Raw genomic sequence first — 17392 nt, 5'->3', positions numbered from 1 at the left:
TTGGAGTTGCTTCTGCTTCCCATTTAAGAGAGAAGAAATGGAGGTGCAATCTGAGGGGAGCATTTCTGCAAATGCTCTGTTCCTATCGTGGTGAAAAGAAGGGACCAAGTGGGCTCTAAACTAAATTAATGAGAAATGCTATAGCCAGCTAGGTGTCTTGATCAGTTATGGCCTTATTTGTTAAATTCTGACTGTTTGTTGCCCCATCCTCCACCCAAATCTCCACTATCTGGTGACAGAGTGCAGCCTTTGTCAGTTGGTATGTGGAAATTCATGTACAGTTTTATAACAAATGAACCTCTAATGTACTCAGCTTGACCAAATGGTTGGGAAGCAGTTTTGGAACTGAAATTTAATCTGAAAAAAAAGCAAGAAACAGAGTGCCTAGGTTGGTCTACTAATTAATGCAACACACATTTATATAGCAACGCCAGTAATGCTACTTGTTTTTTCAGATATGTGGACAACAAACACACGCATTGGCCAAATTATCAATTTGCTTTTAGCCTGGACTGGCAAGGCATAGAGGTTTTTTTTTTTTGTTAATCATCATCCATTAATGCTTAGCCAGCTGAAAAGGACTCTGAGCAGGACACCCCTTGCTTTGCAGCACTAATGCTATAAATTGAGTGTAATTAAAGGCAATCAATGGTGAAAGAACTATATGCTGGGATGCTGCAGTTTATTCACAGTGTGCCCCAATATGTACATTCTCAGGGGAAAAAAATACTTTAAATCCAGATTTTTTTTTTTTTTTTGTTATTTATTTTTCTATACTTGTACCATCCAAGGACATAGGAAAGTGTTAGCAAAAAAAAAAAAAAAAGGATAAATAAAATTGCAGAAAGATAAAAAAGAGTGCAAATAAGCAAATAAACCAGCAAAACCCTCAAACTGGACCTCTTAGACATTATTTTTCCCAGTTAACATAGATTCTTCTTCCACATTTAACGTTTTGGGTTTAAACATCTTTTCATCACTTTGTTTTCATGCGGTTGTTTTTGGTTTTGCCTTTAAAACAAAGGTACACACTATCTGTTTAACCAGAAATGATGGTTTGCTCTTTTCTGAGGAGAACTGCTTGGAAAAGTGAGGTGCCTGCTTAGTCACTCCAGTTTAATCTTCCTGAGTGCCTTTGGGAAGCAGGAATCCGAGGCTTCAGCAGAGCTGCTGGGCTGAGCTCTGCCAGGACTGCACAGCCAGCGGAGCCGGGAGGGAGGACAGGGAATGGCCACAGAAAGGGAATGATCACCGGGCTGGGAGAGAGGGAAACACTGCCCTCGGCTCTGCACAGGGCTCTGCTGCTGCCTGCAATCCTCAGGAGTTCAGTCAGATCCCAACAAACAAAACTGGGCTTACCCCAAGCTCAAGAAGGGATGGGAATGGATCCTCAGATTCCTGGTGCCTCCATCCTCCCCTAAGAGTACACTGGTCTTATATAAAACAGGGCACACTGGGTTTTTGAGCTGCAGCTCTTGTTTGTGGCACAGGATTGCTCCTCGTACCCTGCAGAAACATTCTACTCGTCACTTATATTCAAAAATACAATTTAGGGAATCTGAATGTAGAAATGGCCAGATTTCAATCATTACTGTAATAAAAGTTTTGTTTGTTGTTTGGAGGTTTTTTCCAACAGCATAATCAGATTGTCAGTTTTTATTTGTGAGCTAGTTATTATAGAAGTCCATTTACATAAAAGGCAATTTTAAATTGAGAAATACCATCAAATTATTATGTTTCTTAGAGAATACCATGGAAAATTTGGTTTGGTCTGTAATATTTAATACTTTGATCAGAGACTTGGGAGATAACATAAGATCACTGACAAAAGCTTCATCTCAAAAAGAAAATAGAGACAAGTAACAATGAAGAGGAGTGGGCTATGGCTTACAGTGGTGCAGATCAGTCAGCTAAACGAAAAGAACTGTGGAGTGCACGCTTTAAAACAGCCAGTGTAAAATCATACCTGTAGAATCATTTCATTTACCTTATGTTGTAAAGAAGGACCCCTCTGAACTCAGGGAGAAAGAGCTGCAACATGAATTTCCAGGTAACTTTGAAATCAGCTGTATCAGATGCCACAGAGGCAAACAAATGCTGTTTAATATAAAGCTTCAGTTTATGGCAGATTATTTTGCTGTATAATCAGTGTGGTGGATATTTACCTGTGAGTGCATCTGGAAGACTGTGCTTGATTGTGATTTCCCCTGTTAAAGACATACTGAACTGGAGAGGGTTCAAATTAAGTGCTGGAAATTGGTGGACTTAATCTGTCTGCTTACAGTAACAGAATTGTGATTACTGGCTCTTTAATCTAGTGGAGAAATGTATAAGCAATCCCCTAGCTGAAGTTAATTCTGAACACATGCAGCCCAAATATAAGTTATATCTTTGTTAGCAGTGAGAGAAATTAGCCAGGACAAATGTGATAGGTTCTCTGCAACAGATTCCCTGCATAATTCCCTTTTATTGTCATGCAGTTTGAATTTTTACTCATGCTGTAGTACAAACAAGATAATTGCATACCTATTCCTGAAAAAATGTCAAAAGAAATTATCACAGCTCTTCCCTTTATTTGGTTTGATGATCTATAAATTCTCTTAATATACCTTGATTATTGATTTTTAACATCTTCTAATTAAAAACAAAACCACACAACTTTCAAGGCTATGTATAAGCCCATTTAAAGTTAGCAGACATCTTGCTTTTGAATACAATTATACAATATAATTGGAAAGGAATAGCACATACATAATTTCAAAGAACATATAGAATTTTTTACAAAATTAACATAATGGCTGCTCTTGGGACCTTTTTACTAGATACATCCCTTCATAAATATTGAGAAATGCTGGCTTTAATGAGCATATTTGAGGAACTCTACCTTAAATGATATCAGAACAATCTGTTTTACTGAGAGTCCACTGACTTCTCATGAAATTCAGTTTCATATATACTAACTCTGTTGATGACTTTGGGGGTTCTGTTGGTTTTAATCCAAACCTTGTGTCTATTCCTGTAAGAAGCTAAAGCCCAGCACTTGAAAGTTTCTCAAAAAAAAATTGTGGAGTGCTTTTTAGCTTGAGGAATACAGTAAGAAATGTGATAAAAATGAGGACACAGTTCCAGAGAGAAAAAATATAGTGCTGAAATACAAGGATTATTAAATAGAGTGGAAAAAAAAATCCATGGAAATGTGCAGTGAAACACTGCTCTACTGAACAAATATGAACTCTAGCAGCAATTAACATATCAAACACATAAGGATCAGATACATTAAAACAAGGCAGAATTTTTTACCCTGAATTAGTACGACAGATTTAGGAATTAAACCCAAAATTTTCCTATCTTAAACTTGCAACCTAATTAGCTCTAATAGCAAGGGAGCTTTTCCAACTCCTGGAACATTTTTTTGGAAATAACAGGTATTTTTCAGATTATTTTTTACCTTTTTCTGAAACTGCTGTGTCAAAAATACCAGGAGCTGAGTGTGCATTGGAGTGGCAGCTCTGCACACCAGCTCCCCAGGCAGCTCTGTGTATAACACAGATGAGAACAGCATATTTTTTTACTTTCTTAACTCATTGCATGAAGCTGGATGATGGGTACAAAGCTCTGCTTAGCTGTTTCCAAGACTACTGCTATCTTAATGAAAACAATTATCCATGAAAGAGACAAAAATTCTAAATGACCTTAAGAGGTACAAAAACAAATCGAATTTAAAAAAAAAATTCAGAATTTAGAATAAGTTATTAATTTGTAACACATCTCCAAAGAAACTGCAGAGGTTACAAAACTCGAGGGACCTCATCAGCAGAAGGAGGAAAAAATGTTGTTTTGAGAGTAATTGATCTGCACTGGGTAAGAGCTGGGGTACTTGTGAGGTACAACAGAGAGCTTCAAGTGGTAATCTCCCAGAGCCCTGGTGTGGGAAGGATCTCATGGCATTTCTTCTCCCCCAGTGTGTGAAAGACCTTCATTCCCATCTTCCTCCATGGGACCAGGGTGTGAGGAAGCAGAATGCCAAACCCCTGCATGGCAAACAAGCACAGGTCCAGCCCGAGGGTCACTCAGTCTCTGCCACCACGGACACAGGTCAGGGCAAGGTTACTCCATCACCTTGTCTGGGGAAGGAGACCCTTCCTGCAGTCTGCCCCACAGGCGGGCAAAGGTGCTCGTAGGAGGTGCAGGAGCAGTGGATTTGGAGAGCCATTATTTGCACTTGTGCTTTGGTTCCCCATTCCTGTGAATTTGTGAAGATCCTACTGACTTTGACAGCATTTGTTTGTGGAGGGGTTCTCTGCAGGACTGGGGAATAACTTGTCCTGTGTTCTCCAGATAAAGCTCACCCCAGGTAAGGATGAGAGTGAGACTCAAGGAAGGGTGTAAATATTTCCCTTCTATGTTTCTGGAGGGGGACTAGGCCTCTCGTGCATATTTGGAGGGGATGACTGGGGACTACATGTTATTATTGTTCCTAAGCAACTCACTTGCTGTGGGAACCCCTGCTATGCCAGTGCACAGAGTTTGCATTATACAGTGTCAATTTTGTCCTGGCAGTTTCTTGATTTTCTTTCTTTACCCTACTGAAAGAGGGGCTTTTTGGTGGTTTTTTTTTATTTTTTTATTTTTAAAATACACTCAGTGAAACACACAGTAAAAGGTGCGTGATAATAGAGGCTCCAAGATAGCTGTGCACTCATAATAACCTGTGTTCACATTTAAAAGCCTTAGCCCCTGAGTGTTTCTATGAAAGCAGCATAGTGCAGGCCTATTTATTACCTGCCAATTCCATTTCTTAGAGTGGAGTTGCCTCTGAGCCAGAGTATTTTCTGCACAAACATGTTCCTGTGGATGGATGTGGGGGTGGCTGGATGAGTGGGCAGGCAGAGTAAAAGGATGGGTGTGAAGGGAGGACAGTGCCTACTAGATATTGCTGCAGAAAATATCTTGGCTATTTATTCCTCAAGGCAGATGGTGCCTGTGCATTACCTTCACCAACAGAAGCTGTACCTGTTAGTGAGGGTGGCAAGAAAAGTCTCTTCAGGGAAGGGCTGAGGAAAGGCAAACTAAGGTATTTGAGCAAGGTCCTGATGCGGAAAGATTAATGTGTGAAGGTTAAAGGGCTGGGGCAGGGTGAACAACACAGAGCTGTTACCCTGAATTATGGGCACTGCTCTGCTGCATGCCCACAAGAAGATAAGGTATGCTATCCTGTAGGAGAGGATTTTCTGAGCTCAGAGGCACAGTGCCATAACGCCAGAGAATATTGTCCTGCTCCAGCCACTCTGGCCATGTGTGAGATCAAACCAAGGTGAATTGTCCAACCCAGTGTTTTTTGTTCTTTTGGGGTTTTTTTTGCCTCTGTCCCTGAGCAGCTCAGCACAGATCCCTGGCAGATCAGCCCTTCCACTGCACAAGGTGGGGTTAATTTCTTCTTGATGTGCTTGCTTAGAGTGCTCTTCATAATAAATAACTATAATCAAAATGGCCTCATCCTAAAAGCTTCATACTGTTTTACAGTCTTATGTTTGATTGCTTTCATTTTCACTGCATTGGTTTCCCAGTGGCTTTAAGAGACTTACCTTGGATTTGCACTGACTCAGAGAAAACAGAATCAAACCATCTTTGTAAGATGTGGGGGAGATTTTGAACAAGGCAGGAAAAGGAGAATTCAATAGTACAGCAAAAGAACACATGCTGGTTTTTTCATGTGTTGGCTCCTGGAACTTCACTGCAACACTAAATAAATTGCCTCAGCAGTTTCTGAAAATGCCATTTAATGTTTGCTGGCCCCTGGAAGTGCTAAACATTGTCACATTTGTTGAAAATGCCAGTAAAAGGCTCCCAGGAATTTCATCCCCATGCCTGCAGCTTTGATAAGTTTTATAAAAATCTGATGTAGTACAGCATTTTTAGTAAGAGCTACTGTGTTTGTGAGGCTCTGAAAAATAGCAAAAAAAAGTGCACTTTAATCTTTATTCCCATCAGGTTAAAAATATATTGATATACCAAATCCTTAAAAAGAGAGAAAACAGATGAAAATGAAAAGACACCATATGTACTCTTACATTGAGTTAGATTGCACTCACCATTTCATTTTTTCTGGACACTGCGGAAGAATTGTACCTTCACAAAATATAAAGTTCTGGTTATAGCCCAAGTCCTGAACATTGAATTAAATAAGGAGTAACCCTGTTGTAGAACCAGTCTGGGGAAAGAGCAGACATAGTTTGGATGTCTTGAAGAACTTGTCCCTGAGTTGTGAAAGGCAGAGATTCAAGTACCTCTGCCACTTGCTTGAGGCAACAGTACTCATCCATTAATATTTCAGACTTGCATTATAGTTGTAAAGCTTCTGGGTGTAAAAGCTGGTTAGAGTTTGTTTACCTCCCGACACAAATTTCACTGAAATCAATATATATTGCTGCTCAGTAGAATAGCACATTTTTACCTTCACACTTTTGCATTGCACTCTAGGAAAAAAACCCCAAACAAATAAACAAACCAGTCAGCTTTATTCCAAAGCCAAATTTTGCAATCCAGAATTCTGGTTCTACCTACTGCCTCATGTTGTGGAAGAGGAAAAAGGCAAAATGAACTGGTGGGAGAAAGAGGAAGCATTGACACAGATCCATACATAGCTATTTTTAGAATGGTATGTCAGCTGAACCTGGCTGAGTTTCTGTGAATGTTTTTGTTTTCCTGTCTTCTTCCAGTATTTATTCATTTCCATTTCCATTAAGAATATTAAGAATAGAATCATAAAATCAGTCAGGTTGGAAACGACCCTAAAGATCATCGAGTACAGCTGTTAACCCAGGACTGCCAAGTCCCCACTAAACCACATCCCTCAGTGTCACACCTACATTTAAAAGATATTTAGAGGTCTTTTAAATACCACCAGGGATGATGTGTCAACCCCTTCCCTGGGCAGCCCATTTCAATGCTTGACAACCTTTTTTGTGAGGAAATTATTCCTACTGTCCAATCTAAACCTCACCCGACATGACTTGAGGCCATTTCCTTTCTTCCTGTCACTTGTTACCTGGGAGAAGTGATTGACCCCCACCTGCCTACAATTTCTTTCCAGGTAGTTGTAGAGAGTGACAAAGTTCTCCATGTGTCTCATTTTCCCAGGCTAAACAACTCCAGCTTCCTCAGCCACCCATAAGATTTGTGCTCCAGGCCCTTCACCAGCTCTGTTGCCCTCCATCTTTCAAAATAAAATATTGTCTTCTGGAATAATTTTGAGATCAATTTTTGCAGGCTGCAGGAATATGTCTAGTTTGCATAAACAGAAATATGACTCCAAGGATTTTTACAAGTGTAGACTTTCGATAAAATTGCAAGATTATCCACTGAACTTTGAGATCCTTCATTATAGTACTTAGGCAATTTTGAAGCAATTTCAGTCTGCAGAACTGTGGCATGGTTGAGCTTCATATTTCTGCTTCAAATTTTTCATACTGAAAAAGTAGAGGCCTAGTGAAGGAATGTGTGGGCTTTGCACATGTGGAGTTTTTCTTTGTTCCATTTTAGGAAGAGCTTTAAGATAAAGTTATTCCACGGGTGGTAAATGTGCCTACTGCAATTCTGCCACAGGAACAGCCAGAATTGTATTAGACTGATGAGTCAAGCTTCACATCTTTAGAGACTAACAGGATGTCACTTGTCACAATACTACTATCTGCTCACTTATTTGTCTTATTGTTCCAGAAAGAATAAAATCTATATTTGTGTAGTAGCCCTGCTTGCTCAAAGACTCTATAGTTCAAATGCTAATAAAATAGGCCTCTGAAAAGAAAGAGGGAAAAAAAGAACAAAAGACTAATAATAAAAAAACCCAGTTGCTGAGATTTGAAGGACATCGACTTCACTAAAGCTTCATTACCTAAATGTAATGTGAAAACAACAAGACACCTGCAGTCACTGTGGAAGCGAGAAGATATTTCTCTGTGCTTGTCAGGATCTATCAGTAACAGATCTATTTACAGGACATATTGAAAAATCTCATGAGTATTAACCAGTCTTAGTCACTTTTGAAATGGTCACTTTTTAGCAAGTGCCCTAGAAGCGAAAAGCTTTTTTCGTAACATCAGTTCTGTGAGTCATTCCATTTCCTCCATATTGGTTAATATAATTTAATTTCCCTCTCTTCACCTGTCATAAGAGAATCAGGGAAAAGGGTTGCTTTTCTCTGTACTTGCAAATTAATTGATATAATTTGTTTGAGGTTTCCTTCTTTCACTGTGCTTTCTCAAAATTAGAACCAAATTAAATGTGTTCCTAGCCATTGCACAATACATTGATTAGAGTTGAATTATGTGCAGTTGTGATCTACAGTGAAATTTGCATGGCATATCTTTCCTGGAGTGAAACTAAAAGAGGAATTTGAGTCTTACCCTATTCTTTTCCAACAAATACACCATTAAACCAAATAAACTGTGGTCAATATTTAGAACAGATAAATGTATAGATTTAATGAATGATGCAGACATTAGAATAAAAGTCTCAAGTACTGACCTAATCTCTGTTAACTAAACAGTCTATGTTTATTAAGGGATAATTATTGGCAAGAACACCTTTATTTTTCCTTTTCTTAATCATATTGCAGCTGTCTCTACAGCCCTCAGTTTCCACCAAGACAGCATCCTTGATAAATACAGTAAGATCTTGATTGGGAAAATATGTGTTTAATATGACTGCTGTGAGCATTTGAAATTATATAAGCATATGTCTGCTTATATGTGAAAAGGTAGCAGGAGTACGTGTGTTTCCAGGGGCTAAGGAGGCACTGCCCACATTTGCAAGCCCACCACAGCAGGTCTGAGCCCTCTGGTCTCAAGCAGGTGACTGTTTCCAGCCTCACAAGCTGCAAGTAAGGCTGGAAGGTGTCTGGTGTGGAGTGTTACAGGGTTGCTGCCTGTCCTTCCTGCACAGGAAGTTATGTGCATGATTAACTTGTCACGTTAACCAAGTTCCACTGAAAGCAAAAGGAAAAATCCAACAAAGTCATCTCTCCTGGGTTCTTTGAGCCTGGAATATTGTTGCAGGGTACTATAGAACTCACTGAGCATGTGAAAAAAATCAGAACAATTTTTCTCCCATATTTTTGCCATGTCTCTTATTTCTTGTCATATTTCAATGCATTCTTTCTGCATCAGTTTTGAGAAGCAATTCATTCTTTACTTGAAAAGGCCTTATGAGAGAAATTATGTATGTATGTGTGTGTAGAAGAGAGAGATAGAAAGAGAGACAGAAGTCCTCTGTCTGGATCCAAGAGGAAACAGCTTCTCAGGTAGCTATCCCAGTAAGGGAACAGCACAGCTAGGTTGTCTCTGTGATGATATAAAATAAAATCTCCTCCACCTGACACCACTACACAGACAGCCTCTATTCCCAGATGGCTAACAGAAAAGCCCCGTAGCCTTGTGACACTATTAAATAAAAGGTAGGTCATCTATGGGTTCTGAGTAGTAGGAACTGTAAGGATTGCTGCTGTGAGAGAGGGAGTAATGGCAGAACCTTTGCTCTGTAAGGATACAGCCAGCTTCTCCCACGATGGTTCATTTCTTCCCAACCCTTCCCACACAGTGCTGGCTCTCTGATGATAGAAATGCAATAATTGAACGCTGAGAAGACTGGTATTGTCATGCTTTTATAGATTTCTTTTTCCTCAAATGCTTACACAGATATATATTGGATTTTTGTTCGTCAAGCATAAGCCCTGTCAAACGTATCTGCACTTCTTTAACTTCCGAAATGACAGCTTTCTGATCAAAGAAAACATTCATTTCCTTTCCATCCTGAGGAGTAGTACTGTACTGGTTCACTTCCAAATAACACATCTCATGTCTTGTTGCTTTGCTCTTTCTTTAAGACATATAATTTACCATGGCAAGCTTTTCAATTAGGGCCTGATCCAAAACTTTAACTACTCTTGGGGGAAAAAAGCCCAACAAAACCTTCATTGCCTTCAGGCTCTTTCAAGCAGTTTTATGTGCAGTTATTGACACAGTGGTCACACTTGCGTGACAAGGTTACACTGTAGGGACAATGCATACAATACAGCATTTCCTTAGGATATTAAACAGTAATTTTGGATAGCAGCAAAGCTACCTTTTCTTCTCTTTTTTCTTCGTGTCAGTTCTGGCGATCAACTGTAAAATGTGACAGTGATTAGATGTGACAGCTTTTTTCTGTACCAGTATTTTGATGCACCCAAACTTACTCTCTTGTCACTTTTTTTTTTTTTTTTTTTTTTTTTTTTTTTTTTTTTTTTTTTTTTTTTTTTTTTTCCCCTAAAACAAAGATTCAGGGCATCCTTGGGAATTAGTCACATGATCCACATTTCTGTCAGCTGCAGAGGGGGAATTTCTCTTCTCTTTTGTGTCTGTCTTTTCAGCTTTTGCCAGGATGTGATAACAGAAGAAACCTTTCTGACCACTACACTGTCGTGTTGTCGGTGTGTCTCGAAAATGGTAAAGAGAGAGACTTTAGTTTTCCACAGAGTGTGCCAGCATCCCCCTAATGTGGGTACTTGCTCAGCCAGCTGGTGAGTCCAAGCACTCAAAGTGGAGTCTCTAACCGAGAAACATCCCTCACTGCTGGCCAGCGGGGTGCTGGTGTGAGTACCCAGAGGGCAATCACAGCAAGCATTGTAGGGAGACCCTCTAATGGGAGGGGGAAAGCCTGCCAAGAGGCACAGACACCAGATTTTGAACGGGTTTCAGGAGCCCCAGGTACAGCTGGTGCGCTCAGGGTGTGCCTGAGCACAGCGCAGGGATCAAACCAGCAGCAGCTCATCTCCCGGTCCGATCCTTCCTGAGCTGCACACTGGCGGAAAGTTGGGCTCCCTGCTGCTCTCGCCCGCAGGATCAGCAGTGATCAGCCCGACGCCGCGATCCCCGGCTGAGCCTGTGCCTCGCAGCCGCCCGTCTGCGCATGAGTGGCTGCGGGAGGCTCCGCGGCTGGAGTATTTGAGGGGCTGGGCTCCGCGGAGATGCTCAGAGCCTGCGGAGGCCGTGCGCCCGGCGGAGCGCGGCCGCGGCGGGGCGCGGCGGGGGCCGGCCCGGGGCGCTGCGGGGGCCGCGCTTGAGGGCAGCGCGGGGCGGCCGTCGGGGCTCGCCCGCTTCAGCACCGCGGCCAGCGCCGGCCGGCTCCGCGCCTCGGCCCCGCTGCCCCGGCTCCCCCGGCTCCCCCGGCTCCCCCGGCTCCCCCGGCTCCCCCGGCTCCCCCGGCTCCCCCGGCTCCCCCGGCTCCCCCGGCTCCGGTCTCCGGGCGCCTCGGGCCGCCTTCCAGCTCCGATTCTCGGCTAGCCCCATCTCCCTCCTACTGCCGATCCGATCGCTGCGTGCCCCGGAGCCCCTACCCCCGGCTCTGGCCACGCTCCTCCCTCTGCCTGACTCTGCTGTCAGAGAGCCCCGGCCGCGCTGTCGCTGTCCTCCCTCTGCCCCGTCCAGCCGCCCATTCCCGCTCCCCTCTCCCCTTTCTCAGCACCTCCGACCCCGCTCCCCGCCCTGCCCTTCCGCTGCCCCGGCGCTGCCCCGGCCCCTGCCCGCCGCCGGCACCATGCGCAGGCGGCCGCGCCGGGCGGCAGGCGAGGCTGCGGTGCCGGCGCGGGTGCCCCCTTCCTCCTGCCCTCGCCCGCTCCGGGCGACCCGCTGAGAGATGGACTTGGCAGGCGTGCTGCTGGCGCTGCTCCTCGTGCTGGTGCTGGTTGTCTCTCTGCTCTCCAACCTCCTGGTGCTGCTATGCTTCGTCTACAGTACGGAGATCCGCAAGCAGGTCGCCGGGGTTTTCCTGGTGAACTTATCCTTCTGCAACCTGCTTCTCACCGTTCTGAACATGCCTTTTACCCTGCTGGGCATCCTGAGGAACCAGCAACCCCTCGGGGGCTGCGTCTGCAAGGCGGTGGGTTTCCTGGAAACTTTCCTGACTTCCAACACGATGCTGAGCATGGCAGCGCTCAGCATCGACAAATGGATTGCCGTGGTGTTCCCCCTGAGCTACACCAGCAAGATGCGGTATAAGGACGCCGTGATACTGATGGGCTACTCGTGGCTCCACTCCCTCACGTTCCCCTTGGTATCCTTGTTTTACTCGTGGGTAGATTACAACAGCGTTTATGCCTCTTGCACCTTGCACCTGAAGGAGGAGACAGAGCGGAGAAGGTTTACAGTGTTCACCATTGTCTTTCACTCCACCAGTTTCATGCTGTCTCTGGTGATCTTGTGTTTCACCTATTTAAAGGTGTTGAAAGTTGCCCGGTTCCACTGCAAGCGGATAGACATTATTACCATGCAGACTCTGGTTTTGCTGGTGGATATCCATCCCAGGTAATGCGTGCGCGTTCGGATGCTCAGCCCCGGTCACTCGCGCTAGTTACCCCGGGCCGAAACGATATCCCGCCTCTCCAGCACCCTTTCCTGCCTGCCCCGGCCGCATGGGGCGGTTTCAGGCTCTGTTTACAGTGCCAGGAACGGTGGCTTGTGCATTTGTAGCCTTCTCTGTTTAAATGCTGATCGGGCTCTCCGCGTTATCCCTCTTGCCTGAGCTCCCTTCAAGCGGGAGTCGCTGCTTTGTGGAGTGCGATCGTCCCGAGGCTCGGCGGGGCTGGGGCTATCCTCCTTCCCTCCGGGCTGCCCTCCTCTTCCCGAGGGGATTGCCTTCCTCTCCCGGGAGGCTGCCCTCCTCACCCAGGGCTGCCCTTCCCCCGGCCCGGGCTGCCGTCCTCCCCCGGGGCTGCCTTCCTCTCCCCTTCCCTTCCCGGGCGCAGGGGCTGCGGGGCGTGGAGAGGGGCTCACGTCTCACCTCCTCCCTTCTTGCCTTATCACCCTTACTGCTCTTTTCCCTCCGTAGTGTGAAGCAGCGCTGTCTGAACGAGCAGAAAAGGAGGAGGCAGAGGGCTACCAAGAAAATCAGTATTTTTATAGGGTCGTTCGTGATCTGTTTTGGTCCTTACATTATCACCAGGTTAGTATCCCCTGTCGGGGTGGGGACCTTGCGGGATCAGGATGTCCTGTGATGTGCAGGTGCCCGGGGGCCCTACAGCTAATTTTGTGGGGCCAGAGCCAAACGGACCCCCGGGACCAGTCTTAAGGGGCAGAGCACACAATCACACACAGACACACCCTGACACGCCGCTCCTATCCACACACCCAGTCCCAGGGGGCAGCCCCGGCAGGACCTGGCTCTCCTTCTCTCATTGCAGCCAGGTCTGGACACCTCTGCCAAAAGTGAGTGGCTTTTAGGACAAATACCGGGAATTAATTGCATGCCAGCAGGAGATAAAAGCAGTTTAAAAGACTTGCCACCCTTCCTTATTAGCACAACCCTAGCAGTAGAGAGGAAAACAGACAGACTTTCCTCATTAGCTTAGGTTTTTTGTTTTTTGGGGTTTTTTTTAGGCATAAGGCCAAGCTTGCTGCTCTTGGAAGCTGAGTTGATACAATTTAAATTTGTCCAGGCTGATAATTTGTCAGATAAGATTTCAGTCTGGAAACGTTAATGCCTGGAAATTATTATTAATGGTGCTAATGATAAGGTGTAAAAGTTATCTCCCAGGAAAAGCAGTAGTTATGCTTCTTAAATGTATAGGAAGCACCATGTTCCTCAACTGAACAGAATTACAGGCATCCATCCTTGTGGTTTGCACCTTTTGAAGTGTCCATGCATCACCGTTATTATCTACTTTTGTAATCTTCACACAATAGATGATTATTATTATTTTTAAATCCTGTATAAACCAGTGAGCTGGAAGTCAGTGTAACTACACTGAATTACAGCATCCCAGCATTTAGCCTTTCATCTCTAAACTGAAATGGGCTACGTCTTTCACAAGGGATTTTTAAAAATATTTCCCACTTTCACACAGTGTTCAAGACAGCCTTGAAGAGTGCTGACTTGTGTTGAGGGAGGTGCACTAGTGTGCAAAACCCCCTGGTGAGGACTTCAAGGTTGTTACCAAGCTGCCAGTGTCTGCAGCCACAGCAGCTCACAGGAACTGGCCAGCTTTAGTGCTCTGATCTCACACACTCACACACATACAGGCCATTTATGGCCAGTGCCACTGCCCTTTTCTGAGAGGAGTAAGAGACAGGTTAAGGCCAGTGCACTAAAGAGACAATATTTTCAAAAATTTTAAGGTGACTATTATTTCAGTTCCCATTTACATGTTGAAGGGGATTCCTTCCTGATTGCCTGGATACCTACTCTTTTTTTTTTTTTGCAGTTGAAAGGATTATTACAAATATTAACATTAAATCACATAGTTAAAAGGTTAATTTATCATTGTTCAGTACATTTTGAGTCATGTTCTATTCACTTTTGCCATAATCAGGATGTAATTATGTTGAGCAAAGTGGATTTTGCCATCTTCTTTCCATCTGAACATTACCAAGCTCAGCAAATTCCAAACATGGCCACATTTTTCAGAGTAGGGGTATTTCTCATAAACTTCTAAAATAGAAGTTACTTCCTTCTTTAGACCTTGCATTTGGCAAATGTGAGCTGGTGCCTTTTCTACGTGTGACAAACTGGTACCCACTGAATCACTAGAGAGGAGGCTGAGGGCTGGTTTATGGAAATGTGTGTCAAGGTAAAGCTTCTGTCTGTCACAGAGGCTGAGCTGGCTCAGGGTCAGCAGAATGGGAAGTGTTTGGGGAGGACATCAAAAGGCTCCTTGTCTCAAAGACAAGACAGTGCCAAGACAGCACCTCATGAAAGGTGGTGATGGAGGTGAGATTGGAGGACCTGCTGCTGTGCCTGTTCCCTGTTCTTCCCTCATTCTGGTTTTTAGGGGGAGGCACTGAAGCAGTCTCTGGGGAGGCAGTGTAAAAGCCATCCTCCCTGTTGTCTTGCTCTTGGCCTGCTGAATCAGGTTGCATTGTGAGCTCAGTATTTGCTCCTCACTTCAGAAATTTGAACGAGATTAGGCTCATTAGCAATGTATTCGTCTGTTCACTAAGAGACGACAGATGAATTTAATCTCTTTTGTAACAGCACTGAAAACAAGAAAATCATACTAAGATGCATTCAGATGGGTATTTCTATGTCTGACTTGTTTTGGTCAAACCCTTTATCTTATTAAAATCTCTGTAATTTTTCTTCTGTTGGCTTCAGTGCAATTAAGTTTGGAACCATAATGCATTAATGGGAACATAGCAATACATCTATTTTCAAGACTGAAAGATATTTTACTCTTCTTATTTAGTGTCTTTATAAAAACATCCATTATATATTTATTGTATTAGGATGATATGGAGGATGGGATAAACCTAAGCCATCACATAGCAAATGTCATTTATTGTACATTTATTTCTCATATTTTGTATTTTCCTGTTTTACCTATTTTGAATTCACTGGAAATTTTTCTGAGAAGCTTCAAACAGAAGTCATTTTTTTTTGAATGCACTTGTCAAAGGAATGATTTAACTTTTAGCCATATAAATAAGAAAATTTCCTGTCACTTGTAGAAGTGTGCAGTCCAAATGATGTTAAGACAGCTTTTCTATGAGGAGGGACTAGAACTAGCTTCAAAAGTCAACACCCTGTAAGTCAGGAGCCCTGCATTTTGGAAAGAGGACAGAAGGTTCTTCAAGACTTGAGAAAGCTTCTGATCTGACATCTTCAAACAGTGATGTCTTAGAGTATAGAAAAGGGCCATTTTATCTCCCAGAACATTTTCTCTACTTCTGGGATGAATAGAGCAAAGTAGCATACTCTTTCCCCTGCAAAAGGTTTTACAGAAGATATACACAAAATAAAAATTCCTCACCCTGTTTTTTCCACCTTCCTGGAGGATTTGCCCACTGCAGATGAGCTGGGTGAGCCATTTGCCAGAACAGTCTAAAGGATTGCCCTCACTTCTGTGGAAAAATTGTTTAACTTAGTTGTGGTTTCTGCCCCCATGATTAATACATCCCTCTCAGCTGAGGTGTTGAGGCCACTAATCATCCCTGAAGCACAGACCAGGAGACACTGGCCTGGATGTAGCTGACTGGTGATATAATGATGATAAAAGTGTTCTCTCCTTGTTTTCTTTGGCCAGTCTAGGAGTCAGCTAAATGCACACAAAAACTTCCATGGCTAAGTTGTTGTAGGTGTGCTGCTAAGCATACTGTGGGATTGCAGATGTCAGTCAGAGCTCCCTGAGATACTGCCAGGCTGTTCTTCATACTACAATGGCCTACATGGATCTGCTTTGCACCTCTGTTAATTCACCACAGCGGTGTAATGAAGGTTTGCTGTGTCTGAGGGGATGGATTCAGTGACCTAGACCCCGTTTCTGGTGTCATTTGAGCTGCTGCATGGTATCCAAGTCCTTTACCTAGGCTGGCAGATATGCACAGGACCTAAAGCAGATCCTCCAGGAGCAGCAGCCTGATGCCAATGAGCTTGTGTCCAAATGTCTCAAGTGTCACTAGACAGCTCTACTCAGGAAACTGAGGTCCGTGAGTCTGGGTGCCCTGAGCCACACGTATCTGTCTCAAGCTTGCTGTGGGAGAGAGGTAGTCAATTGTGTCATCACAATTTTGACCACTTAGCAGCACAGCTCAGTAAATTCAGAAAGTGAGCAGTAAACTGCAGCACTCTTATCTCCTCTGCACAGAAGCATTACCACTGGAAACAGTTTTTCCCTCTTTCCGTAGTAGGAATTGATTTTGTCTCCCAGTGGCCTTGCTAGGAAGGTTCTCTTTGCCCTTATTGAATGTGAGCAGTAAATACACTGCCCTTCTCCTGCAGGGACTGTGTACTGTAAGGAAATAAATGTTACTTGAATGTTTCATGAAGCATGAGTTGAGCACCGGGCTCAGTGTGAGTATAACACTCAAGTGTTTCCGTTTCTCTTTAATGTTTAACAGGTTGATAGAGCTCATTCCTTTTGTTACCATAAATTACTACTGGGGAATTATAAGCAAGTGCCTCACCTACAGTAAGGCTGCATCAGATCCGTTTGTTTACTCACTTTTACGTCAACAGTACAAAAAAGTTCTGATCAACATCGTCAACAGGATACTTAAGAGGGACCTGTACCCGTCATCGGGGTACAACAGCTCTCTCGACACCGAAAACGATTACTGCCTGCACAGAACAAACTGACAACATGAAAGCAGCCCCATTCCAGGGAGACAAGTGCTTGCTGCTGCTGGAAAACTGCCTCTCTCCTCTCATGCTGACAGCGGTGACAGCGTCTCCAGGGTGTGAAGGCTGCATTAACGAGACACATTTCATCGTGGACTTTGGAAAAAGGCTCCTCCCTGGTCTGCAGCCAAGCACAGCTCCTGGCAAAGCCTTGTCCCCCAGAGAGCAGAGTTGGCTGGAGGGGTTTTAAGAGAGCCTTTCGAGGCTTTAGAGGAGCTTAGATAGCTCTCAATGTTTCATGTGT

General features: G+C 43.9%; 1 protein-coding gene across 1 annotated transcript; it reads left to right on the top strand.

Annotated features, from left to right (window-relative positions):
• The first annotated feature begins 11673 nt into the window (after nucleotides 1-11673).
• GPR78 (G protein-coupled receptor 78) lies at nucleotides 11674-17106 on the top strand. Its single transcript, XM_063401206.1, has 3 exons — nucleotides 11674-12341; nucleotides 12865-12978; nucleotides 16869-17106. Exons 1-3 carry the CDS (start codon nucleotides 11674-11676, stop codon nucleotides 17104-17106), a joined length of 1020 nt encoding a protein of 339 aa, XP_063257276.1.
• Nucleotides 17107-17392: the final 286 nt, after the last annotated feature.

This window comes from Prinia subflava, chromosome 7, assembly GCF_021018805.1.
Source record: "Prinia subflava isolate CZ2003 ecotype Zambia chromosome 7, Cam_Psub_1.2, whole genome shotgun sequence".
Taxonomy (NCBI): Eukaryota; Metazoa; Chordata; class Aves; order Passeriformes; family Cisticolidae; genus Prinia; species Prinia subflava.
Note: the sequence above shows the minus strand (reverse complement) of the source record. Positions and strands in the feature narration are given on the sequence as shown.

Coding starts and splice junctions, on each gene's coding strand:
- GPR78 (XM_063401206.1), top strand. CDS start 11,674: ATGGACTTGGCAGGCGTGCTGCTGGCGCTGCTCCTCGTGCTGGTGCTG. Junction 12,342..12,864: donor CTGGTGGATATCCATCCCAG/GTAATGCGTGCG, acceptor TTCCCTCCGTAG/TGTGAAGCAGCGCTGTCTGA. Junction 12,979..16,868: donor GGTCCTTACATTATCACCAG/GTTAGTATCCCC, acceptor AATGTTTAACAG/GTTGATAGAGCTCATTCCTT.